Source organism: Anser cygnoides, chromosome 12, assembly GCF_040182565.1.
Source record: "Anser cygnoides isolate HZ-2024a breed goose chromosome 12, Taihu_goose_T2T_genome, whole genome shotgun sequence".
Lineage (NCBI taxonomy): Eukaryota > Metazoa > Chordata > Aves > Anseriformes > Anatidae > Anser > Anser cygnoides.
Window position 1 is genome coordinate 15,085,883 of NC_089884.1, and position 26,563 is coordinate 15,112,445.

Here is a 26,563-nt window from a genome sequence, read left to right on the forward strand (position 1 = left end):
CCACTGAAGACCTGTATAATAAGTAGAACTCGGACAGGTGTGCAGGTGACTTTCTTAATAAAAATGAGAGTATCCCTCATTTCTGATGCTTTTAAAAGGATTTGTGCTTCCAGACAGCTTTATGCCTTTGCATTCATTTCTGATTTTGGAAAAGGAAGATCTTTTAATAATGTTTAGCATGGACCTCCCCCACCCCTGCAATTTGTGCTGCTCTGGTAGAAGTGGTGTTCCTCTGCAAAAGCTCATAACGTGCTATATGAAATGTCAAGAATGATAAAGCAAAACAAAGAACCTCTCAAGGAAAATGTGCTGCAATGAATATCTGAAATCTACTGAACCGCTGCCTTATTATATTGAAATTTCAGTAAACACTTTTCTTAAGAGCTTATGTTTCAGTAGGCAGGGAAATGTGTTTTCTATGTAAATAGCAGTGTTTGCCTTTTCTTTAAAAAATGTATTCTCACCACAGTGGTAAATCCTACAAGCAGACTAAAACACAGTTGAGGCCATGAGGTATGGAATAAAATCTCCAAAACCTCTCTGTGCTTGTAGGATTGTCATTCATGGCCGTAGAGCAAAAATGCCATAGAGAATTGATCTTCGCGATGTTTTTACGTACCTTCAAGCTTTGAAAATGAGAGAAGGGAGGAAGCCAAAACCTTCAAAAGGGCAGTAATAAGCTCATTTTGCCTCCTTCTTGTTTTATGTCTTACTCCAGATTTTATTACTTCTCTTAGCAGATCTTGTACGGCACAAGATTTATTTCTGAGTGCTTATCACGCCTTAGTAGGAGGCATTTAAGTTTTTCCATCAGAATGCTTTCTATTCACCTTCTCCTTGATAGCATTTTTATCCACTTACTGTATGCGAAGTATCACTTAGAACGCTGCTCAGAGGTTGGCGAGGGTAAGTGTAACCATTAGTGCATTTGAGTTGGATGCCGGAGGTGTTACTGCTTTGCTGCCAGCTGTGTTTCAGTGCTAGCTATCTCTGGTGTCAAAGGACTTCCTTTCTTAAATGCAAGGCCAGCATTGTCCTTGTCTGAAATCTCCCTTGGTAACTACTGAACTTTTGCAGTCACTGCTTTTAGTTTCCCCAGATATCGGGCTTACAGCCTTGGAACCTTGTCAAACAGTTGCAGATATATTTTCAAATGTTTGCAAATATGCCTGGTTTTCCTTAGTAGCCATTTCAACATGCTTCACTTAGATCTCTTGAGGGTCAGTTTAGGAACCAAGTCAAGTAAAAAGAACAGTATAACAAAGCCAATTTGTGACTCCATCCTTTGCAGAAATATCACTCAAATAATATTTTCAGAATGAAGGGCATAGCCTCCACTTCAGTTTTATATTCTCTTCATGCTTTTGTACTGCTCTCCTCTGCATAGTTTCTGAGAGGTTTGATGGAGTTTTTCAGGTAAGACAACTGTTACCTGTCATGCAGAGCGCTCTTTTTCCCTCCATATTCTTCCCAGAGAGAACACTGTAAGGGAGTAGGATGATAATAATAATAGTATTACTACCTGTATTATATTCAGTGCTGTGTGGATTGTTTAGTTATGCAGAGACTAAAAAAAAAAGAAAAAAAGCCTGGAGAGTTGTCATGTTTTTAAATCTGCTGGTGTTTTTTTTCTGTGAGGTTGGATTCGTTCCCAAGCTGGTTTAGGAAATCTGTTTCACTGGGGCTAAAACCGGCAGTGGCACTGCTTTTCAATGAAAGCAAAGTCACTTGTTTTACACAGACCTAAGTTTTACAAATGCACTTTAAATAAAATTTTACACTGTTTTACACAGACCTAAGGCATCTCCCTTGGAGATGATCACAGAAGAAAGTAGCTCAATGAAGGAGGTCAGGAAGCATTGGAGAAATCTTAGATTATTCTTGAGATTTTGGCTTTCTGTTCTCTATCTCAAACTAAACATTCTTTGTGTATATACGTTGAATTGTATGTCAAAACCTCTAAAAATGCTTGCATAGCCTGGAATGAATAGGTTCTCCTGAGCATAAGGAGGTTCCTTTGCCATAGCTTGGCTGAGCACAGAGCTTCTGGCCAAGTTTGGCTTCCGTGCCGCAGTGGGAAGAATAATCATGTTTAAGGAACTTTCAGATGAAGAATCAGGGATTTTAGCATGCAGTCATACAACAGCATTCTAGCTTGTTGTGCTTCATTTTTTTCTTATTTTTTAAAAAAAGCAATGTGAAGAATTGCTGATGTCACACAGTGGTCTTATTGAATGCCACTGAGCTTATCCATGGTGCAGCATGGGTGGAACTCTTACTGACATAACGAAGAAGGTAACTGCTATTCTGGGCTGTGCTGTTGCATGCTGGATTGATTGTCATCCATGTGGGAGTGTGTTGTTTAATAAATTAGAACGTGCTGCCACAGGTGCAGAAGTTCCTATCATGTTTTCTGGAGAGAAGTCCAATAAAAAATTGTACAATTTCTGTCAATAACTCTCAGTGCCGGATACCCTGACTGTGCCTTTCTGAAAAGGAGACTGTTTTCTTTGTCCTACGTGTTCTCCAAAGGCAGAGTCATGACACCAGCTAGTTTGTTGTTGCTGCTGGATCAGAAAGCTGCTGTTTTCTGGGCTAGCACTAGTAGTCTACCACCAGCCACCCCTAATAGCACCAAAATTAAGAAGCTCCGTGTTTATGAGGGTTGTGGCCCCTTCCACCATGGCCTGCCCATGGCTTGCCATGCAAGGGGGGGATTAGCAGATGCTTCACACTCATCTCCCCAGCAAACCCCCAGACATGCCTTGTGGATTAATTAGTTCGTGTTTATAATGTTCCTTGAAGTAGGATGTGTTATTACCCAAAGCTCTTGAACCACTCCTTGGTATAGAGATGCAACACAAACAGGTTTTAGTTAGGAAAAATCTTATGCTGAGAAATGTATGAGTGTTACTGAATTACCTGAATTCCTGTGAGCTTTTCTTCACAGTTTCCTGTTGCCATCCAGTTGACTCTCACGTACATGTGCTCTTTTTTCTCTTTTTTCTCTTTTTTTTTTTTTTTTTTAGAATGGGCATTACTTGATGTTAAAATGCTGGGATTTATTCTGATTTTATTTTTAATTGCATACAGAGCTGCTTTGACTGAAAATATTTAGACTGATGAAACCCATGTCTGTGGACTGTATTCGTATTTGTGCTCAGCTCTTCAGGAAATTATTTGTCCCTGTTGCTTAAACATAATGCATTTAATGAAAACAGCCTTTATTCATTTATTTGAGTAAATCTGGTGTTGATACTCTGGAAAGAAAATGCTACTGACTCCCCAAGTAATAAGAAAAAAGTGAAAATGAATTTGTATGTAATCTGTGTTGTTTCTGATTCATTGTGTTGCTTTGAAGCAGGAGCCTTGGAGAGGTGAGAAGTAGGCTTTGCTGTAGACACTGATGGAAATGATAAAAGGAACAGGGATTAACATGGAGCATTTGACAGTCCATCTGGCTTGAAATTATTTACTTTATCTGTTGGTCACATGCAACGCTGACTGTTGCTGAAAGTGGAGCTGCTTTTTATTTCTTCCTCTAATGAGGACTCATTTTCCTGAGTCTGAGTCTCTGAAGGCTGGTCCAGGCCTTATACATGTCTTTGCCTGAAAAGGTGAACGCAGTAGCGTTGTGGAAGCACATTTTTTCTTCCTTTTTAAATAGAAATAGTTGTATTATTTAATTTATTCTCACCGAACTTGAATAACAGGTGACGTGATGTCCTAAAGCATAACAGTATGTCATAGTCTAACACACAAAGGTAGAGGGATAGTGTGCCAAAATGCAACTACCTCTGTGGTTTGAGAGCACAGATCGGCTGCCATAAGTCAAAATGCAAAGGGGATGAAGAAATGATGTAGTTTGGGAAGTGCTGGGGAAATACTTCCTCTTGCAAGGGAGGGGATCTTTGTGTGCAAGCTTGCAGGATCTGAGTTTAAATGGTAGCACAGGAATTTCTGTCAGGTGGTAATTTGTAGGAATAGAGTTCAGTTTTCTCCTGCCCAGCTGACGATGTGAAGTTAATGCTGTTGAATCTCCTGGTTCTAGGAAGATCAAGTAGTTCTGGTTTCTGCTTAAGGCACTGGTGGAAGCCTGAGTTAGTCAATATTATAAAATGAAGTTGCCATCAACCAACTAATGTGAAGCATGTTTTGAGGCACATCTGCAGTCAATTATGTCAATCTTGAAGGGTAAAGAGTGTTATAGAGAAATGCATTGAAAGTCTATACTGGGGATGAAATTCTGTATAAACAGCATAACTCTTGAGGTCTGATACAGGACTTTGGATAGACACTCAGCTACCAGGGTTTGTATGTTTGCACGTAGCTCGTAAACAGCACGATTTGGAACCCAGTCATGTCTTGTGGTTTCCTCATATCCTTTATGTTGGATAAAAAAATAAGCTGTCATTCATGGCATTGTGGAAACAGAGCTACTTAAAAAGACAGTCATGGGATGTGGTAAATTCTCCATATTTTGTAGCCTTTTAAATCAAGAGTTGTTGCATATCTAAAAGTGACAGCACTGTAGTAATCAGTGGCTGAAATTTGAGGGGAGACTGAAGGAGTTCAGGCTAAATTATCACAACATTCCTTCAGGAATAAAAGCTACAAAACCAATACTGAGCATAAGCACAGTCAGGATTTTATGGAGCACACTTATGTTGAAAAGGGTATGTACTGTTTGAAAGCACTTGGGGTGCAGAGGGGGGCTTCGCTTTAACCCTCCCTTCCCCAAAGTCTGCATGAAGACGGAGAGGTTTTAAAGTGCCGTGCAAGTGGAAAGGAAGAAAAGAACATCCCATCTTTATCTGTAATGTAAGGCTGTTGTGTTTAATTCTAGATCAGTGGTTTTTCCCCTAATAAATAAGACTCTTGCATTTTGGTAAACTGAAAGTCTGTTTGCAAATAGCCACCAGGACTGCGATATACATAAAACTTGTTCATGTTAATAGAATGCACCTATCCCATCAGGGAAATGGAGCGGTCTTGCTGATATAGATTAGATCATGATGGATATTAGAAACTAAGGCAGAATAGATGAATCTATATAGAAGTGAAATATGTAGTGGTATTCTTCAGCTCTAGATAACAAAATGCCATGGAGGTACAGTTAAATTTCTGTTTATTGACAAACATCTGCTTCAGTAAAGAGCCTGCCAGGAGCATGGTCTATGTTTTGAATGGATTTTTGTATCCTGATAACTTTCCACAGCATTGTGAGACATGCCCGAGTGTTGGAATGGAATTCAGTAGTTCTGCTGTAGTAATAATTTATCTCTTACCTGGCCTATGATGATTCCTTTTCTGGTCATTTGGTTTTTTTTGTTCTTGCAAATAATAGAAAAATTACCTTTGTTATGCCTCTCTAATGATGATAATGTTTGGTTTCAGAGGAAGAATTTTTGGGCTCCAAGTGTAACTCTATGCTGGTGCCCCACAGGACCCAACAGTGAGCGCTGGGCAATGCATAGGATGGGATGACTGGGGACACAAGACCAGTGCTGGCTTCCTAAAGATGCAACAGAGCTGTAATCTCTAAGGAGATACAGGAGCTTCTCTTGGACACCCATTTGCTTGTCATCCTCACTGAAGGCCTCGATACCTATCAGTCACTCCTGAGAAGTGGTTGGCCTGTAGCACTGTGGTTTCGTTGTTAACCTGAGATGGGTTGGTACTGCCTTTCCTCCAGTGTCATTCCCCAAGATACGTGTAAGGCTGTGAGTGTGCAGCAATCATCACACTGCTGTACCGGCTCCATTCCCAAGGACACAAAAGTATTTCAGGCTACATTTTCACCATGGTGTCATAGTTGTGCCATGGTTTTTATTTGTAGAGGCATGGCCTGCTTAATTCCCTGTTCTCCTGGCTGAGAATTTGTCATGCTAGTCACATGCCAAAATCTACTTTAAAAAAAATAAAATCAAAACACACACCCCCTGGAAATACAAAATCAAACCCTAACAACTTTGGAAACAGAATTATGGAGTTAAATAAACAGTTTAATATGTTGAATTATCATAGAGAATCACAGTAAGATGACCACTTAAACTTGCATTCAGGTGGTGCCCATTCAAAAAAATAAAGTCTAACAATGTGCGTGGCTGGAAGAACAAATATTCCAACCCATTATCTGTATAAATAGTGCATGGCTGAGACACTGCTGAGATGTGGGCCAGAGCAGCGGTTTACTGGCAGCACACTGTGCTGCTATAAAGACGATCTTTGCTCTTCAGACTGGCAGGAATTACTGTGGGGGACTCACCTCCTGCAACGAGGAAATGCCTTGAACCAGCCTCAGTCGCTCTCCCCCCTCTCCTGGCTGAGGGCTGTGCGGCTTTGGATGACATTCCTGCTTTGCTGGAAGGGCTGGTCGCTAAAATGCAGAGCCTGAGGGAAACCGGGAGGAGAGAGGGACAAGCTCAGGGAAGCAGCTTCCCCTGCGTAGGTATGGAGTATAAATGTATAAATGGTGGGTATATGACAGAGTCATGGAAGATAGTGTGACTTCCTCTCTTTAAAGAGATGCGTTTGTAAATGCATTTTCACACTTACTCCCCCCCCCCCCCCCCCAAATATGTTTTCTGTTTGTTTTAAATACCTGTTATTTTTCTGAATAGCTTGTATTACCCCAAAGTAAGTGACATAAAGAGAACAAAGTCCTGTAAGCCTCCTGCTTGGCAGTCTCTCTTTCTGCATGAGGGCTTGGAGGGATGTAGCTACTTTCTGGGCTGCCTTTGGTCACCAGGCTTGTTCTGGGGCCATGGGTTGCTGTGGGGGAGTGTGGCTTTGGCCTTGAAGAAGGTGCTTTTCCTTACTGCTCTCTGAGCTCTCTGTAGGGTGCAGTGATTCATTTTAGCCTGCAAGTGGCATTGTTTGTCTGGTTACTGGACTCGGCAGCCTGGTTTATCTGAAAACCTTACATAAACTGAAATGCTTCAGCATTGTTCTCTCTTTCCAAATGTTTGTATATGACAGCCTATTTGATGACTCTGGAAATAAAACCAAGCTAGAAGCGATGCTGTGTCAACTGCAATAACTCTCCCTCGGCTTGCTCTAAAACCTGTCAATTATTGTAAAGTCGCTTCTCTGCACTGCAAAAGCTTTTCTCGCCTTGAACTTCAGGAACACTTCTAGTTTACTTCCACATTTCATAAATACCATTCTGAATGAGCTGGATATCTTGGGATTGTATGTAAGGGTTCATGAGGATGCTGCCTGTTACCAAACTTGGGAGAAAGCAGGGCTGTGTAAGTTGCATGAACTTCAGTTATAGTGGTTCCACTGTAATTTCTGCAGAAGTTCCTGTGGCATTTTCACAGTGGGCCATGTGGTGGCTATAGTAGCTCAGCTCATGCCACAGTTACTCAGGTCATACTCTGTTAATTAAATAGGATTCATAACAATTTTAGTATTGGTGAGCAAGGGAGCTACATTTTCTCTAAAGATACAGGTATTAGAACAGTGGTTGTTTCTGGGAACTACTTCTTTGCCTGCTGCAGTTAGTTTTACTGGTGTATTTTCTCAAAAAGAAAATTAAGCAGAAATTCTGAGGAGTTTGCTAATTACAGATACCGCATGTCGCGTTCCAGATGTACCTGAAAACAAGTGTATTTCTTGTTGGTCTGTTTGGGGTGCTTTTTCCCTTTTGTAATACTGCAGTGTATTCCCACAAAGAGTGTGAAACTCAGGAGGGCCTCTTTTCTCATAAAACTTTGATTAGGAAACATGGGAAGGTGCTTCTCCTATGGGGTTGTGTTGTGCTGAGGAAGGGATGTGGAGCTGGGAGTCTGGGTTCTTTTACTGCTTTGAGAGATCTCTGCATATAGGTAGCAAAGAGTTTAGGTAGGATTCATGATGAACTTATAAGGTATTAATCGTGATCTTAAATTTTTGAAGTAGAGAAACTAGGGCCAGTTCAACGCCTGAAAAAAAGCTGAAATTAATTTCAAAACTGAGCACCTAAAAGGATGTTGTAACGTGTCTGTTCTTAAGCCTTTCAGGTTCCACAGAGCATTGCCTTTGCCAGCAGTGATTAAAATACTAATGAGGAGGAATGAAATATTCCAAAGAGAGGTGAGGAAGGTGAATTAGTCTTAGTGTTTACTTGTAAGGTTTAAAAAGGTGAGAAAGAATGTGTTTCCTTGACTCTCGACCACTTCAACTTCATAAAAGAAAAATTCCCCATGAATTCAGGACTTCGCTGCCTGTGTGCAGCAACCCTTGAACAGAGACACAGTTTTTTCTGAAACACTAAAAGCTGCCAGTGTGCCCCAGAAAAATAATATATTTTAGCAGTATTTATTATAATGATAGTTCTAATTTCCAGAGACCACATCCAGTTTTGCATGGCTAGAATTTATGGAGAAGAACTTTTCAAGCACTAGAATTATTTAAAAAGAAATATTTTCATTTTTCACACACAGAGGCCCTGTGAGGTTGCAAAATCCACAAAACTTTCAATTTTAGGAATATTCTTTCCTGTGTTTGCAGGAACTTTTCACATTCCTGAATTGAGTTATGGGATTTTCCCCCTAATTGAAACCAGGTTTAAACACTGGAGTCATGTATTCTGTCAATTAGTGCAAGTAAGTTCTCTGAAGTCATTTGGTGAGTGCAAATAGTTTTATTTAGCACTGGCAGTACTGCCAGGTGAGATTCCCACTTTGGACAAGAGTTTGCCTGCAGAGTTTTACCCTGCCTGTCTAGCTGCTTCCCATTTTATTCTCATGTGAAAACAGATTGAGTGCTTTTGCAGGGTTTGGTTATTAGCCCTGAAAGCCTTCAACAGGTTAAAATCCACTGCAGTGTTCATTTTGTGGGTGAATAAAGATCTGATAGTATTATAACCAATCCATGTTTAATACCTTTCTGGATGTATTGGTGAGTGTGGCTTTCAATAATGTAAAGTGAGGAACTGCTAACACAGTGGAAAAATCAATTGTATTTATTGTACTGAAGGTAACCTGATAAGAATGCCATCTGCAAGTGTCTTTCAGATGGAGCTGGTACACGAGCGCATGGTTATATCTACAGGTGCAGAGGTACAGAATAAAAGATTTATACTGAAATGTTCACAGTGCTCTAACTTTGAGCTAATTTATGAGCAAAGAGATTTTACTCTTTACTTCCCTGCTAAAATCTGCTTGTATCTAATGTTGTCATCTTCATTTGGAAGTGTCCACACCTCTTCAGGTGCAAACCCCTGGGAATGGTCAATCTGGCTCCTTACTACGTTCTCACCCCTGAAAGTCACTGGGGGTTGTAAAGTGAAGAAGTACAGATTCAGACCCTGAATAGGATATCTGAAGCTCTGGAGTTGTCATTTCTGTGGTGACTTAATTTGTGATTTTCATGTGACAATTTCATAGATTTCAGGCTTTAAATTTGTTTGAATTTTTTAATTAAATGCCTGGTTGTCTTTCAGAAAAGCATGCTTGCCACCAAATTGTTTGTAAGATGCGCTGTGTTTAAAGTAGATAAAGTGCAGAGTACCTGCTCAGGGCATGACCTTGTTGCAAAAAGCATCAGTTTGTGTTGAAGAGTAAATAGTTTTCAAAAGTATGTAAAAGAACACTATTTTGAAGTCTTCAGTTTAATGCAACTACACCAGTGTGTGTGATTTTGTATAAAACCCCAAAATACCATGGCAAAACGATGTGGGTAGACCTGCCAGGCCTTTAAAAAATGTTTTAGGGGGTTAAGCAGGAGGTGATTGTCTGGTCTTGCTTAGGCTAATCTGCAGGTTTTTTGGCTCCTAAATATTTCAGAATATGTGATCTAAACCATGATGTGCTATTGATTTCCAATGCCTGTAGCAGATTTTCTGTGAGATCTAGATAGAATAAACATCTAAGGCCTACACTACCTAATTTCTCCTGTTCCTGCAATGCTACTTCTCTTGATTATTTTAGGCGTCAGGATTTCTGGCATATAGACACTTGTTCTGTCTGTTTACCATGCATTGCATAACAAGTGTCCACTTACAACTGTGAATTTCTGTTTCATGCTGTTATATAATGTTTTATGGAAATAGAAATATACATAAATACCATCACATATTCATTAATATATATATATAATAAAAAGTTGTAATTAAAACTATTACATGGCCTTTCAGGCTTTAATACATATTGGTAAAACTCCCTTATTCTGAGCTCTCACTGAAAAGTAGAAGAGTATGTTGTAGACTTATCGACAGCTGAGGGAATACTGAGATTTAAATGAAAAAAGCTCTATTTGATGACGTCATGAGTTCACTAAAAATAAAAATACAGCACATCTCGCACAGAATCTACCTTTCTTGCAATTTCTGCCCCTAATTTCTCAGTTATTCTGTCTGCAATGCAGAATTTACATGCAAAAATAGTGTCTGCAGACAAAAATATTTGAAGGTGACTTGTCTCATCTCCAAGAGTGACATGCCTTGTTTCCTAGAGTGGGTCTGAACTCAGAATTTACAGGTAATGGCTAATTCCTGCCTGCCAGCTTCTGGTTTTGTTCCCAGTGTCCAGTTCTTTACATTAGAAAGAAAGGTAAAAGAACAAAAGAGTAAAGAGGAGATGAAAGTGCAGTGAAACCAAAACAAAATCTGTAAAGGCCGCAAGTGCTTTGATATATTATGCATTTTCTCAAAGGACTTGCTTGAAGCAAGAGCCAAAGCAAAACCTGGAAGCTGAAGATCTGTTGTGTTAGTGTCCTACCTTTGGGTTGGAAACTTTCGTTAGCTTCAGGATGTTCCTAGATTCAAAATGCTGTGTGAAAGTGAGAGGAACTGGAATTTACTTATTTGAGCATAGAATCAAGCCATAATTAGACAACTGTAATCAGTGATAGAGGAGACAAAGGACTGAGAATGCCACACAGTGCTCCCTAGAAGGGTGTCTAAATGTAAGAATGGATGAAAGGCATTAGTCAGGAAGAACAGAGTGCTACAAAGTGATGGTGAGGATTTTTAAAAGGACATGAATACAAACTTCTTTGACTGCATGGGAAACAACGGAAAAAAGATTTTGGGGGGAAGTCATCCTACTTCATACTTCTGAGCTGTTGAAGAGAACTGCCAGTGGCCTTGAAAAGGCACAGTTTCTTAATGGAAAAGAAAACCATGGAAATGCAAGATAGGAGAATGTAATGAGAGTTGCCTAGTCCTCAAACAGTGAGAAATCACTCCCTTTCTTTAGAAGACTTGGCTCAACACTTAAAGCATTGACCCCAGGCAGAAAGCAGACTGACTTGCCTCCCTTTGCAGGCCAGCCTTGCCTCTTGGTGAATTGCTTCAGGTCAGCTTGCCCAATACTATGGTCAGCTGCTGCCTGGGGTAGTGAACTCTGCTGCAGCGTAGGTTGGATTAAGGGACTTGAAAAAGGGAGCAATGGAGAGAGGCAGTGGCCAGAATCATCTATTATAAATGCAAGAGGAGAAATCATGGCTTTGTGGCTGAACTGAGTGTGTGATGTGACGCTGGATGGGAGACCTGCGGTTGAATTTCCTAATTCCTTGGCTCGTGGTGATTAGCAGCTTGCTGCTGCGGGGGTGCCGGGTCTTCATTGTTGACTGGCCTCCAACTACAAAGTGCAAAGCTGCTTTCCAGCTTCAGCCCTTCTGGCAGCAGCATTATGGTTGTTGTAAGGGGCATAGGGAAGGCAGAATAAAGCTGTGAAGCGGTCTAAGGTTGAAGCAGTGGTTACAAACCCCCAAAACAAGCCCACTTGGATAGGTTAATATTGTGAATTCCTGTCTTTTAGAAGGGGAGACCACCTCCAAATGACTCCAGGGACAGGCTGCCAAGCTCCAGCCTAATACAAATTAAAACAATTATCCTCTTAAAACTTTACGTTTATTTTGGCAATGGTAGGAAATTCTTAACTGCAAAGTGGGTTAGTCACTCAGGAGCAGTTCTGAGGAGTCCCAGAGGAAAGTGCTGGGCAATAACAGAAAGCTGAAAGCTCAACAGGTTTCTCTTTTGTCGCCCTCCAGTTCATTGTGCAGGCAGAGTCTGCAGCAGAACTTGCAAGGGACATGCAGAACTGGAGTGACGTGCTGCCTTTTATTCCTCCCTATCTTTTCAGAGTGGCTTGTTGGTTGCCTCCTAGAGTCTGAGTGTGGGAGTGATGAGGTTGGCTAAAGCACGGCTTTAGAAGTGTAACAGGAATTTGGGGACTTGGAAAAAGGTGAAAGGATGGTCCTGAGGTTATATCAGCTGGTAATGTGGGTAAAGCCTTCCCAGGGCTTGTTAGGCTGCCACAGAAATTGCTGTTACACATTGAGCTAGTGTAACTATGGGCAAATTAACTACTGAGTCTTGAAGCCTGAAGCTGTCAACTGTTACCTGTACCAGTGCCACCAAGAAGGAACACCTTCAGTGCAGAGCCAGTATTTGTGGCCGTATCAATGTGTTTGTTGGCCTTCACACAGCATGTGGTGTGTTCTGTGGAGAACAACCAGTGCTATGTGCTGAGCAGGTCATTAAGGTTGATTAGCCTGAAGTTAATCAAAGTATTCATGCTATCCTATTAATATAAAATAAAACATTGTAGTATAGCAAAAAATTATTTCTGTGCATGTATATGCATGTATACATGCAGGCATATATTTAATACATAATTTTGAAAATGTATTAAATAACTTAAAGATGTATATATAAATTAGTTTTATATCCGAAGACAGTCCAAAGTTAGGAGACCATTGGTTCACTAAATTCAGTCTCCAAACTGCTGAGGCCAGGTGTTTTTTCCAAGTTATGCTGGATTAATGCTATAGAAATACTATGTTTAAATGAAAGATTCTCTCCAAAAAGTAATGTCTTGATTTAAAGACATTAAAAAAAAATTGACTTCTCTTGGTAGCCTGGTACCCAGGTTTGTCATTCTTCTTTGTTATTCTGAGCTCTAATGTGCTTTGTTGTTGTTTGTTCAGATTCTGGTCATATCTTTCTCCATTACATTAAGAAGTTCTGAGACAATGAGTTTCTGGATATTTGTTTCCATTAAGAAAAGGCTAATGAAAGATGTTACTAAAAACCCCAAACATTTTTCATGTAATGATGAGAATGAAGGAATGCTGTTGAATTGTCTGGTTTATACTGAATGTCATACAGCTGGGAAAGTCGAGCCTATGTCTTTGCAAGTAGGGGCTTGCTGTTAAACTGGGAGGGGGCTGGCAGCTAGCTTCCCTGCCAGCTGTGCCTGAAATCCTAGCCATCATGTGCAAATGTACATCTCATAATTTACCTGAAGATGCCATTTTTGCTCTCAGTTCTATTTTAAAAGGCAGTGCCAGAGGGAGATGGGTTACAAGTAATGGCACATGGCTCTGACAGGCCTGATGTGCAGAAACCCTGCTGGCAGCTTTGAGACGCCTCCAGGTCTGCCTGCCCCTGCTTTATTTTTCTGTCAGTCTCTGAGTTGTTGGGTTTTGTTATTTTGGGGAGTATGTTCCCATTCTGTGTTTTTTGCCCTTACTACAATTCACTACCTTGAAATACCTTAGCACTGAGGAGTTTCCACATAACCAGTATGGAGCAGACAGCTTCCCCTGCAGGCATAAATCTCTGCACTTGCAGAGATCCCCCAGAGCCCGGTGCCTGGTCATGTGTTGGCTTAGTCACTTCCAAAAGCAGCTGAATGTTCATTCACCCCGTCCTTGCTGCTAAAAGCATGCACATCTGTGTTTGTCAGTAGAAATACTTTGTCTAAAACAGGCCCGAAGGATGTACTTCCTCCTGATTCAAAGAACAGCACAGTGCTGTCAATTGCTTAAATTTATGGGTAACTACTGCTTTGTAAAGTCGTGGTAAAATAGCAGGAAGAAAATGCATTTTTAACAAAAGCAGAGGGTTAGTGAGGTATAAGCTGTTGAGCATGACTCACGGCTCTGGCTGGGGTTTCTATTTAGTGTTCAGACTGTGGTGTTTCGCTAGAGCCTTGGCTGCCTTGTATGTATTGTGACAGAGCAGTCACCAAACCACTGCCCTTTACTCCACTGGACTGGAATTGCCCTGCTGAGGGCATGGAGCCTGCCCTGTGAACAGCTGGTAGAAAACGTCCTTCAGCTGAAGGAGCAGGAGTGCCTCAGCTCTGTCCATGCTGCAGCGAGCCCCTGTGCAGCACATGTGTAGCCTGCCCTGACACCAGGAGTCTGAAGTGAGCCTGACTTCCATTTAATAGGAATGTGGAAGCAGAGCAAGTTAGGTAAGGGGCTCGTAGAGTTTTGTGCCGGGGGTTTACAGGACTTTGATTTAAAAAAAAATAATATCTTTAGCTTCTTCCTCTGTTGGGGAAAAAAAAAAAGGGGGGGTGAGAATGCTGATTCAGTTCTGACAGAGTCTTAGGAGAAGTGTAGAGGGCAGGAAGAATAGGCTGCTCCCTAAGGGGTGATGTGGCAGCAGGGCAGGCAGGGGCAGTGGTCTTGCTGCCAAGGGCGCAGTCCTGCAGTGCCCCAGCAAGGCGAAGAGAGCAGGTGAGGGTAATAAGCTTCATCCAGGAGCTCAGGGACCTCCAGAAAAGCCTACAGGGATGGGGCAGCTCCAAGGCTCACCAGGGAAGTGAGCTGGATGGGTTGGTGTGGGACACGGGCAGAGCTGCTTGGGAAAGGACTTTCTATCTCATGGCTTACTCACTACAAAGAGCTACAAAATCAGGGAGGAAATGTATGATTTCTTGAGTTTTTGCTGTAGGAAAAAAAAAAAATAGCATCCCTAACTGGAAAATGCTTTGAAGTAATTTTAGAGCTGCTTCTCCATGATTATGACTAGGTGAGATCTGTGAGGCAGAGCAGGTTGTATCTGGGTTCCAACTGAATTTTAAAAGTGGCTGTCCACAAGTGAAATGAATCCCAGGGGCTTTTTCAGGATGTTTTGTGACTTTTGGCATTTCAGTGATATCAATTATGAAATGTTAATGGGAAGGGTCAGTATATTCTTCCAGCTTGTGTGATACTTGCCAGGTTGTCACCTACGTATGTAACGGTTCATGAACAGAAATAGATGTGTTTACAAATGACCTATGATAAGTTTAAGGTTGCCAGTCTGAAACTGAATTGAAAGAAGAGTAAGTAGGTTTAAGGATAAAAAAAATGTTTCTGTTTTTCTGACAGTGATGTAGTCATTGGGGAATGGATTTACACGGGCAAGAACAAAACAAGAAGTTGTGCAGAACTCTTTAAAACCCACCAGATGTGCAGGGTTTTGTAGGTTTACGGTCTTACTGTTACAGAAGGTATGCTGGTGGATTGGCCAGTGTTGCACAACATACACGTAAGTTGGAGACGAACAGGAAACTCTTGCAGTCATCAGTAGAAATGTGATTTAGCAAGCTCAGAGCTGGAAAGACCCATTGCAAGTGTTCTTCTGGTGTATAAATGTTTGGAAACCTTTGTATTAAATACAGATGTTAGAGCATGCAGTTTGGGTCAGTCTTGACACAGAATCCAGAAGTCTTGAAGGAGTGGTTATTTGAGGATGCTTAAAGCAGTAAGTGCTTAAATTCCCTGGGTTGAAGTTACTGCAACACTCAGGAGGAATTCCTGGCAGTCCCGAAAACAACAGAGTATTTGCACCACTAGTGTAAGATGTCTGTGGCAGACCATACATCCCTGCAATGTGTCGTCAGATCCTGTGGTCCTGAGAAGGTTGCCAGGTGTCTGCAAAACTGAAATTCTAGCATTTTTCAGTTACAATTACTCTGATTTATGCCTTAACATGTTAACTGTGGTGCAGAACTAGTTAGGAAGGCAGTTAATGGTGGCTGAAGGGAACAAGGATGCTCAGAAGGGAGATATCAATCTTTTCTTTTGGCAGTAGTAGTGATTTATCCAGGTGACAATTCTCTAGTGGGTGATATTGGTGGTAGGGGGATGGTTGGACCAGATGATCTTGGAGGTCTTTTCCAACCTTCTGATATGTGGGGCCATATCATCTCTGTAATGCAAGCTGCTGCCGTTTCATCTTAGAACAAACAGAAAAATTAACCCAGGTTTCTAAATAAGTCCAGTATACAGTTATATACTGGGGTAATATTGCCCTTCCTTTGAGGTATCCACTGTAACATGCTACTGAATTTCTTATTCCAAATGATACGAGAAAGCATGGCCATGAGAAATGTTGACAGTGTAATTTGATTTTATTTGTATCATTGGCACTTCATGTGTGGGACACTTTTTTGTTTTTAAATGAGAAACATTCCATCAAATGGGAAAAGAACACTTTCTGTTGCCCAATGCATAAGCAGAAAACCTAACCAAACAAAAACCCAATATTAGAAAGAACGGAAAAATAAAACAAGTTAAACAATAATACTTGGCTTTTATGTATAACGCATTGACTTCAAAAATCTGAGTCTTCTGTCCATATAAACAAGTTACAGAGTAGTAACAAAGTGCATGAAGCAAATTGCTAAACTTAACTACGGTATTAAAATAAAAAGTACTTTAAAACAATACTTTAATACAGTTTCTTGCCATGATTCCATCATGCATCAACACAAATCAAATCCCGAGGCAACCTGTGCCTTTGACAGTCTTTCTGTATTATGTAAATAAATGGAAGTAATGATCAAACTCTCAAGAGGGTGAAAAACATCAGGACAAACCAACTATTTATAAAAGAGTTGTATTAAAAAAAATATATATCAAAGTGCACTGCTGGTACATCTCGCATCTCATTTGAGGCTATTTGGGATGTATGTAAGATAACACAGGCCTGATCCAGTCTCCAATGGTTTCAATGCTTTCTTTAAGCACCAGGGGAATAAAGAACGAGGGGTGTTCTGTTACTAGCATTACTATTACTAGCATGAAAAACTGAAAACTTGTACCAGAATATATACGTAAACATCTCTTGTATACTGAGGAGGCAACCACTTTTAAATTATCTGATGTGTACAGTACTGGTACTTAATGTTTTGGTGCCAGTACCAGACTGGTCCAGTAATTAGCATTCAGATCTATTTCTAATTACAGATAAGGCATATAACAAAAAAGTAAATATTTGGTTATTAATATTTCATACAGTTCAGCAACCCAACCAGTCAGAATTTATCTTGCCAATTTTAACAATCTTCAAACTCTTGTCTTCCATTTGTAGATAATACTGGTCTTTGAAAAAGTAGGTGTACCCTGTGAAGGTAAATAAAACAGTATGCTTAGATTACGGAGTGCGGAACTCTTGATCAAAGCTTCTTTGTTTGATTTCACAGAGCTTAATGAACTGTAAGAGCTTATTCGTGAAGCATTTGCACAGATTAAAAAAGTTTTATTTAAAAAAATAAATAGAAATTCCCATTCTGGAGAACAAAGGTCTTGTCCTAAATAGAACCTGAAGTTGCTTTACCATTTTGTGAGCCAGAATTTTCTGGGTAGAAATATTTGCTGGCAAAATTGCTGTTGAAACTGTAATCAAGTTGGGACTCGTGATATTAGCGATGTTTCCAAACTTCTACACATATCTGTGCAAAATATGAGGCCATGCCGTGGGCCAGGCCCTCAGCTGAAGTTGCTAGGAGTGCTTTTTTTTTTTTTAATTATTATTATTAAAAAAGAAGAGCAAAACACCACCCGTTTGTGATCAAGGTGAACATCGTACTCTAGTTCCTGCTATGCTAGAGCAGGAGGATGCTGAAAGAGTGCTGTGGCTGCGTGCTAATCCTGAACAGCCTACAGAACAGTCAAGAGGCTGGGAAATTTTCAAGCACCAGGGACAGGCCTGGTCATAGCCTTTGGTGCTGGACATCTTGTGCCTCAGGCGTGGGGTGGCTGGAGATGCTTTAGTCACTGTCTTAAACTATGCTAAATAAAAAATTTGCCAGGAGGCTGATTATTTTTATTTTTTTTTTCCCCATGCCCATATCAGAAAACTAAAGTAAACCCGGATCTGAGGCTGTGACGTGTGGAGATCAAAGTGACTGCGTCATTGGTAGCTCTTCTCCATTTATATAACAGCCTGACGGTTGTGTAGTGGGCTTCCAGGGCAGTACAACAAAGCAATGGAAAGCACTCAGATGCTTCAAGACACTTTGACAAGACATGCATAGCCTTATTATTGCTTTTACTATTTTTAAGAAAATAGCAAGGAAGAAAAGAGGAAAAATCCAACTGAACACTGATTTTTGCCTTGTTTAGTTTTTGCAAAGTGTTCAGCATCAAGGAAGTAAACGGTAAAGAAGAGTAGTAGGTTGAAATTCAATGAGCTTTGTGAAAAGGAAATGTTAGCAAAACTATTATTATTTATTTGTATAAAAGTATTCCAGGAGAGATTATTTTCTGTAAAAGTTTAATCTAAAATAGTTTGAGCTGTGATTAATAGGGTATTTGTCAACTGATGTTCAATGGAAAAAGAGAGTCCAGAAAGTTAGTTTGATCTAGTAGTTTGCAGATCTGAGCAGCAGCGGCTCTTACTTCAATTCCTTGTGGTCCGTAAGTATCCAATAAGCGTCACAGGAGACAAATAAGAGACCTTGTTAGAGACTTAAATCAGATTATAGCTTACCACTGTCACCGAGACCCAGGACAGCATCTAGGTTATCTGGAACTCCATTCCAGGAATCCGCAATGAATTTAGGGGATGCAAGCTCCATTTTTTTCTTTTCTTCATTGTACCTGAAGCAAATTATATCTCTGCGTTACATATCTGTATTTAATGTAGACATTTAGCATAATTTTTCAGGGAGTCCTCATGTGACCGTATAAAACAATCAAACAGAAAAGATAACCAAGACGGTAACATTGTTTACATTTAATTATTATTATTCCTAATTCCTTTAAAACCCTGTGAAATCCTTTCTTCTGGAACTGTGATTTGTGCTACATTGAAATTTTGCTAAGCAAAACATTTTCCAGAAATAGAGCTTTAAAATTCCAAACATAATTCTAGGAAAGGTGACTGTTTTCAGGCAGCAACCGACATATGGAGATATCAGATTTTAATGAGAAATTAATATATTAAAAAAAAAAATCTTATTTAACAAGTTAAGCTTGTAGTCCATGTAATTGATGGATGGCTATTAAATTACAAATTCCACCCTAATTCTTCCCTTAATTTTTTGTTAAAAAACCCTATTGTTTTCTCACAGTCCTTTTTCTCTTTGTGATGTTCAAGAGGTAAATGCCATGTTAAAATGCATGCATTTATTTGAAAAACACAAAGGCTTTGGTGCACTGCTTTGAAGAGAAAGCCTCATCTGATGCTAATCCACACAACTCCGAGGAATTAAGGTTTAGTTTTCAGTGTCCTTCAAAAGTGAGTGGGCCTGTGTGCATCCACGTTGATAGATGATCAGTTGTTTCATTGACTCTGTTTCCCACTGTAAAAGGTGAAGGTAGATCGGTGTGGAGTCATTTCTGCACACCCCCAAGTAATCCAGAATCTCCGTCTCCATACACAGGGAATAAATGTCCCAGAGATGCAAGGTCCTTAACTGTTCAGAGGAAAGTAGCAAGACAGCAGCCTGGTTTCCCCTTTTTCCTGACGTATAGATTGCAGTCATTGCTGGGCTGGAGCAGGGGAGATGTCCCGAGGAGCAGTAACACAGGACATGCCTTGAAGCAGGCTTCCAATGCGTGAGACATCAGTCCCTCCACCACCACCTCTTCAAAAAGGGCAGGCTTCAGACAGCTCTTCTGGGACCGGCGCTGGCAGGAGGGAAGTGTTATTGTCGTGTGTTCTGCTTCTCCGCATCTGTAGGTACCTTGGGTCACTTTTTCCTTACTGCACTATGAAACTACTTGGATTTTATCCAAAGGTACACTGGTACAACTGAGCAGTAGGTTGGTTAAAATCAATTTATATAATGAATTTAAATTACTTCCTGTATTTTCTTTGGATATTTAAAGAAAATCTTAGTGTCTTCTTGCGCAGATTTAAAATTTGAGCTGTGGAATCTGAGCCAGCTCCGTTTCTTCTCCCTCACATAACTTCACTTTGTTCAAAAATCTCGTTATAATAACGCTAAAATAGCTCGGGGCTGGATGAAGGGAGAGGAGGAGGCTTCCAAAAATCCATTAAAAGCAAGTGTGATAATAGCAAAAAAAAAAAAAAAAAAAAAAAAAAAAAAGGATTATGGTATGAAACTGTTTTGATTCTATGTAGCAAAGTCCTTTAATAAAATGAAACAAGCACATTCTTAAATGTTACTGCATCTGTTGGGGATGCATTTTTTTTCTCAAATATTTGTCAACAGTTTGCTTTCATCTTTAAACGTATAGAAATTCCTTAAGCTTATTTTGATTTCTTAACAATAAATTATGCATTCTGGAATGCATAGGAGTACGGTCTGAGATTAGTGATGAATTACGTGGAGGCCCTGGAGTGCAGTTAATCACAACAGTGGTTGGTACAGAGGAGCCCAGCAGTTTTGCTACCTCATAGTCTGTAGGCTCTGATAGGAATCAGAAGTATTGCAAATGGCAGTATTAAAACTACTTGAAATAATTTAACAAAATGGTCTGTGTGACATTAAAAGATGAATAATGTTCTTTAGCTTTTAAGTTCTTTTTTTCCTTTAAATTATAGAGGAGAGTAGAGTCTTCAAAGTAATTGAAAGAAAGTTATGATTAAGTGGCACTTGTAAAAGGGTATTTTATTTACTTACAGGACTCCACAGCCATTAGGATATAAAAAAGACACTCATCCAATTTGATAATAACATGAAATTAATGTACATATAAAATGGACTCAATTTCACTGATACTTCCTTTGATATTTTATATAGATCATCTCTCAGAAGGGACCCTTATAGCTTGGAGAATCTTTTAGATTTCTCTTGCTGTTTCTACTTTTTAGCTTTCCTCTAAATTGTCAGTTAATGAGTGATTCAGTTTTCAGCCTGTTGCTTAATGGTGGCATTCCTGGAGTACAGTCCTGTTCCTGGAAGAGACCTCGGATGGTGAAAGCAGAAGTTAGTGTCTCTGTTCTGGTCTCACACTGTTCTGATAGGCAGCACAGAGGTAATTCACCCAGTTCATCAAAGCACCAAGGCACGTCTGCTTTGTAAGATCATCTTTTGTGCCAAGTCTTCCTGCCAGCTAAGACGGTAAAATTCCATTAAATAAGCTTAGTACACTCTTCATCAGGTGCAACGCAGGATATTTATTTCTAACACTGCAGTAGTCTTGGGGCATTTTCAAGACATTCCTTCTTCATCTCTGAGTCTGATACCTTTCCTGGACAGAGCGTGTTTTTGTAGCAGGTCACCTGCACCTTGATTGCAGTTTAGATACCTTGAAATTTACTTAGAAATATAGCTCAGTGCCCAGCTCTGTCACAGATTGCTGTATAACCTTAGTCAAGCCCATGTGTCTTCCTTTTTTATGCTTTGTCTATCTAAAACATAAAGCCTTGGGTGGAATTATTGGGTGCTGATTATACTAACACAGATCCCATGCTGGTTAGGGTGTCTCGGCCACATCACAATATGATAATTGTTTTAATGAAAAGGTGCGAGTTTACTTGCTTATGTTGCATCATATTTTGCTTCTCAAACAGTCTTTTGAACAGGAACCCTAGTGCAAGTACACATTTACAGGCATTTGTGGGTATTTGTGGACTTCTTTGCAACAAAACTTCCCTGATCGCGCACTGGAAACATGAAAAGGATTGCAGAGACTGTCAAAACGCATTGAAGCTGCGATTTTTTTTCCCGAAGTACTAACAGACTTCTTGCAGTTTGTTCAGATCTCCTCAGTGCCAACTCTGAGTAAAGCAAACGTGTGAGTGACTGGTACATCAGCTGCCAAGAGGATTACAGTCATTCCCACATCCCCAGTGAGCTTTGCTAGCTGCAGGTTGGTGTTTCTTTTGCATACAGCACCTTCAGACCTGATGGCTTAGTGAAAGAATTTCAAAGGCAATCTCGCTTCAAGTGTCTGATGATCAGCATTTTTTTTTTGGAAGTCCTTTCAGAGCTTTCTCCTAGTTGTGAGCTGGTGACAGGAACAACTTGCCCCTTGTAAGAGCCTGGGACTGATGTGGGACAGTTGCTGGGACGCAGGGCTGGAGGGATAGGTTGTTGGTGGTGAGCAGCCTGGCAGAGACACCAGATCTCCACTTCCCTAGCAAGCTGTTATCTCAAATACATGCTAGATTCCCACTACTGTATTGGAGTGCTCTCCAGCCATACCCCTGCCTCAGCATCCTCACTCACTACCGCTGTCAATGCTGTCCCAGCAGCCCTCTTTTTTTTTTTCCAGAGGATAAAACCTGTGAGTCTGACTCCTTCCTCCTGCACGTGAGTGTGCATTCAGCCCTAGAGATACAAGCTAACAACGTCCCACCACCACCACTTCTATGCCTCTTACTTCCAGTATCTGTCTCCAGCAAAAATATACGTCTTCTTGTTTCTGCCCCAGTTAAAAGCTGCATCGACGTGTTGCACGTCAGGCGGTAGTCCCAGGCTGGTGAGTTTCTTTGGATAGCCCCTATCCAAGTTGCTGGCTGTATAAACCCAGTACTCATTTCCTAAGAAAGGGAAGAAACAAACTCTGATTATTGATCAAATACAGAGGAATATTTCTTCTTTTGTACTGTGATATGGGAATTTTTGTTGTACTAATTGTAATACTAGACTCTCTAATATTTTTCCATCTATGAAACACTAGAGTGCAGTTGTACTGTGATCACAGTTTCTGCTTTTGCCTTAAATTGTAGCTTGATCTTAGTAAAATATCACCTCAGATACCCTTTTTCTTCCTCTTTCTTCTTGTCTGTCTCATTTTTCTGAACTCTTAGGGAAAGACTTCCTAATGTGCAGCTCTTTACCTTTTATTTTTTATTTTTTAAAAAACACAAACAAACAACAGTTGGCATATTGTAAAAATAAATTGTTAATATTGGTAACTTTTTGTATGGTGAAGATGGGCTGAAACTAGACATGGGCACCTGAAGGTTAAATGCAGAAATTCACTATTCATTTGTTTTATTCTGCCATTTGTCTCCTTGGCTTGTTTTATTCAGTGATTTTATTGAGCAATTACCAGGAAGCTTTTGCCCAGAGTTCCTATTTCTGTTGTCTTTTGTCATATGACATTTTCTAATGTCTTTCCAAATATGGGCTGATGGAAGATGGTCTGATTTTGCATTCTTTATGTGGAATTGTAATTTACTTAGTAAACACCCCAACTGGATTCACTTAACACCATGGAAAGTTTTGTTCATGAAGGGATGTCTCTTGGATCCTGTGATATAGTTAGTGGGAAGGAAAGTCAAATATTTAATGAGATAGGTGTAAAGGGCAGTATTTGAGAAATACTTAAAAAAAAAAAAAAAAAAAAAGTGAAATTGCCATTTCACCATTCAGGAGCAAAGGGTGGCTCTCGCCAGCAAGTATTTTCAGACAGCTGAGTTTCAGGTGACTTTCAAACCAATCTTTGATGGCTTGATAGTTCTTATTTACTTAAAGCAGGTTAGTTACATTTTTCTGGAAAACATAACAAGGGGACTGACATAGGTGAGAGAGAGGGAGAGAGATGCAGATGTAATAGGATTAAGTGTAGTATATGCAATATTGAAAGTGTTTTGACTTGGCTGAAATAAAACATTTTAAAGTGTTTCTTTCCCCCATGTAAACTAAAGCAAACAGCCTTTGAGACATGTGGAATAGATTATCATTACTCTTTTCCATCCTGTACAGAAAACGTACAGCAGCATCGGCCATATGGTTTTTACATGATTGGAGATGTTTAGTCATGTTTTTAGGAGATACTGCAGCCCAGTTTTTGCTGGCTCAGTCTGTCATGTTGAAAGCAGCCTCCCAGCTCTGCTAACTCGGCCAGCACAGCTGAACCATGTGTGTGCTTTAGGGTGGCCAGGGCAGCCCTTCCCCTGCTCTTCCCGTCCCGTGGAGGCGACAAGCATGACTGCCTCTGTCCTTGCTGGTGAGCCACCAAGGCAGGTCCTGGGGAGCCAGAGCAGAAGTCAGCCTCTGGCAAAGGAGGAGAAGGCTGGGGAAGGCATGGGAAAAAAGGATGCAGTCTTCTCAAGCAACCCGGACAGACAATAGCTTAAAATGAGAGGAAAAGGAAGAAACACAGGGTGAAAGAGAGCTCCCACTGTTGCTGTTGCGTTGCTTTGTGTTTGAAGTACTAATCCCTGTTTAGTTCTGCTTGTTGGTGAATGTATCCTTCGAGGGGCCTGTGGCTCCCCTGTGCTGTAGTTGTAATGGGGCTGAATGCTGGTCAGAGCCTTTAGACCCAGCCTTTGCTGGCACGGGGCGTTTGAGATCTGCCACCCCTACCAGCGGCTGTACTGGCTCCCAGGCAGGCCGTGCCCTGGCCCAGTTACAAGTCAGAGGAAACCAAGCCGAACACAACACTTATGCAAATGACTACTTACATTTTAAAGCTAAAAAACAGTACCTGAAAAAAATACAGCCTTCTCGTCCTGAGGGGCCTCGTAGACAGCATCAATTTTCTCTGGTAGATCAGGCCAGAATGTAGCAACAAGAAGAGGACCCGTGGGTTTTCCTCGAGGGTTTACAGTCCTCCACATGAATCTGAGCAGAACACAAAATTGTATGAGATTTACAATGAACTAATTCACCAGCACATCTGTTTCTCATCATTCCTGGCAAAGGCCACGTGCGCGTGCATGCATGTGTGCGCGCCCACATCAGCAGCAACACACACTTATAACTGTTTTCCTACAGCAACTGGAAAGCCAAACTGTTCACTTAGAAGTGTGTTGCTGAAACAGTTGCACGATGAGCTGCATGCTGGACTGCAGATGAAATAGCTTACACTGATTGCTTTGGAGTTCACGTTGCTTTTTCCATCAGAGCAAAATGCAGTCTGTGCTTTGATTATACAAATAAACTCATTTACAGGGCATTTAAACTATTAAAGCTCTCCTGTTGTTGTGTATGGAACAGATGGATGAGTGTTTGACAAAAGCAGAGATCTGTATTCCATGGATTGCTCTTGCAATTACTGTTGTAGTGACTAAAAGTTCAGATTTAATAACAGTATATCAAACTGCTTGGAAGTGAGCTGGGCTGTAAAAGGAACTGCCAGCTCTAAAAATGTTCATTAGAGAAATGCAAAGGGTGATTTATTGGCTACTTTATGGATAAGTAGGATCATCATTTGATTTAAGCTTTAAAAAGCTGTAATTATCTTTAAGTGGCAGAGCTTTGTACTGAGGGCTTTTGGTATTAAAAATAGCTCTGCAGTTTCTTCCTCCATAGAACAAACAACTTTTTTCCCTCAGAAGAACAAAAGTTGTGCTGTTGTCATAAACGAAACTCAGCAGGCTAGTGATACCACTAAGTATAGTGATACCACCAAGCTGTAGCTATTAAATTATAAGGTCAAACAGCTTTCACCATTATTATGTTGCTGAAGATCGAGATGCTACTGGCACCTTAGTTTTTGGAGACTGCAAATTGTCATTACTCGTTCCTACCCAGAATAAGCAAAAGCTTGAGAAACTCAGGAGCTGAAATTGAATTTTGCTTTTGCCTAAAACTTGGAGCATCAGTCCTAAATTTATACAATAAATTGCTGTGTTTTTATCAACAGAAATTTGACTTGAAACAAACAACATTAGCTAGGACAAATAAAACATTTTGAAATGCATTTGCAAGTGTAATTAGCTGCCGCATACTGAATTATGATCATCTGTAGTGTTTGATATGAAGAAGAGTGCAACTGGCAAAGTGCGTCTTTTTTTCTCTTAATTAAAAATACATATTAATTTAACCTGACATATGGTACTAATAATTAAGATAGTAGATAAACTTACTCTCATTTTTAAATCTATTTTTAACATGTAAAAAAAATTTCTGAGTATATCCCATCATTTTCATTTAAAAAAGAGGCAAAGAATAGGGCGGTTAGCTAATTACTCTTATTTGTGATAGTTTTTCGGCATACATGAAACACTGTAAAAGGTAATGATAAAATATATTTTGTGCATCTCATCTTAGACAGAAAAGCATATCCAATATGATATGAAATAGAAATCCGTGTAACAAATTTTCCCAACACTTCATTCGTAACAGTATCTCCTTAAAGGAAGAAGGAAAAAAAAAAGCTCCTTTGAAAAGCCAGGTTACAGGATTCTCAGTCAAGTTTGGACCTGATTCATGGCTGAGTCAGCACTAATAATTGCTATCTGCATGAATTCAAAACTTCCTGGAGTCGATGGAGACTTGAACACTGGGTTTTTTTGTTTTTTTTTAATTAAAGACCACATTTCAAGGGACTTGTTAAAATGGTGAGGTTTTCTGTGGGAAGGGAAGCTTTGTCAAAGTTGAATTTTCTTTTGTTTCTGAATTGGGTAAGAGGTATTTTTATTTCTACTCTTGTCATTGAGGAAATGGTGAAATTAATTTCGCTTTCTCATTTCACTTGAAAATGTTAAAACGTTTTAAGTCATTCAGGTTATATTTTAATATTAGGTTTGTAGACAGAATTCATGCTTTTTATATATTACATATTTATGCTTTTTATATTATATTTTAACGTAATCAATGTCATTATTATTATTTATTATGATTATGTGCAGCTATGTAAAGGGACCAAATCAGTGGGTCGTATTTAGACACTGGTTGCTTGGAAAATTCTGTGCCCA

At 40.0% G+C, this 26,563-nt stretch overlaps 1 protein-coding gene across 1 annotated transcript in view; it reads right to left on the bottom strand.

Moving 5' to 3' along the window:
* Window positions 1–16,105: 16,105 nt before the first annotated feature.
* Window positions 16,106–26,563, bottom strand: part of MMP2 (matrix metallopeptidase 2) — a 35,858-nt gene continuing 25,400 nt past the window's right edge. Inside the window, exons 10-13 of the mRNA XM_013192370.3 lie at window positions 24,349–24,485; window positions 22,294–22,453; window positions 18,488–18,597; window positions 16,106–17,118 (exon numbers count right to left, since the gene is read on the bottom strand). Of these exons, the coding sequence (XP_013047824.1) occupies window positions 17,015–17,118; window positions 18,488–18,597; window positions 22,294–22,453; window positions 24,349–24,485 (511 nt within the window). The 3' untranslated portion in view covers window positions 16,106–17,014. The remainder of the gene's footprint in view (window positions 17,119–18,487; window positions 18,598–22,293; window positions 22,454–24,348; window positions 24,486–26,563) is intronic.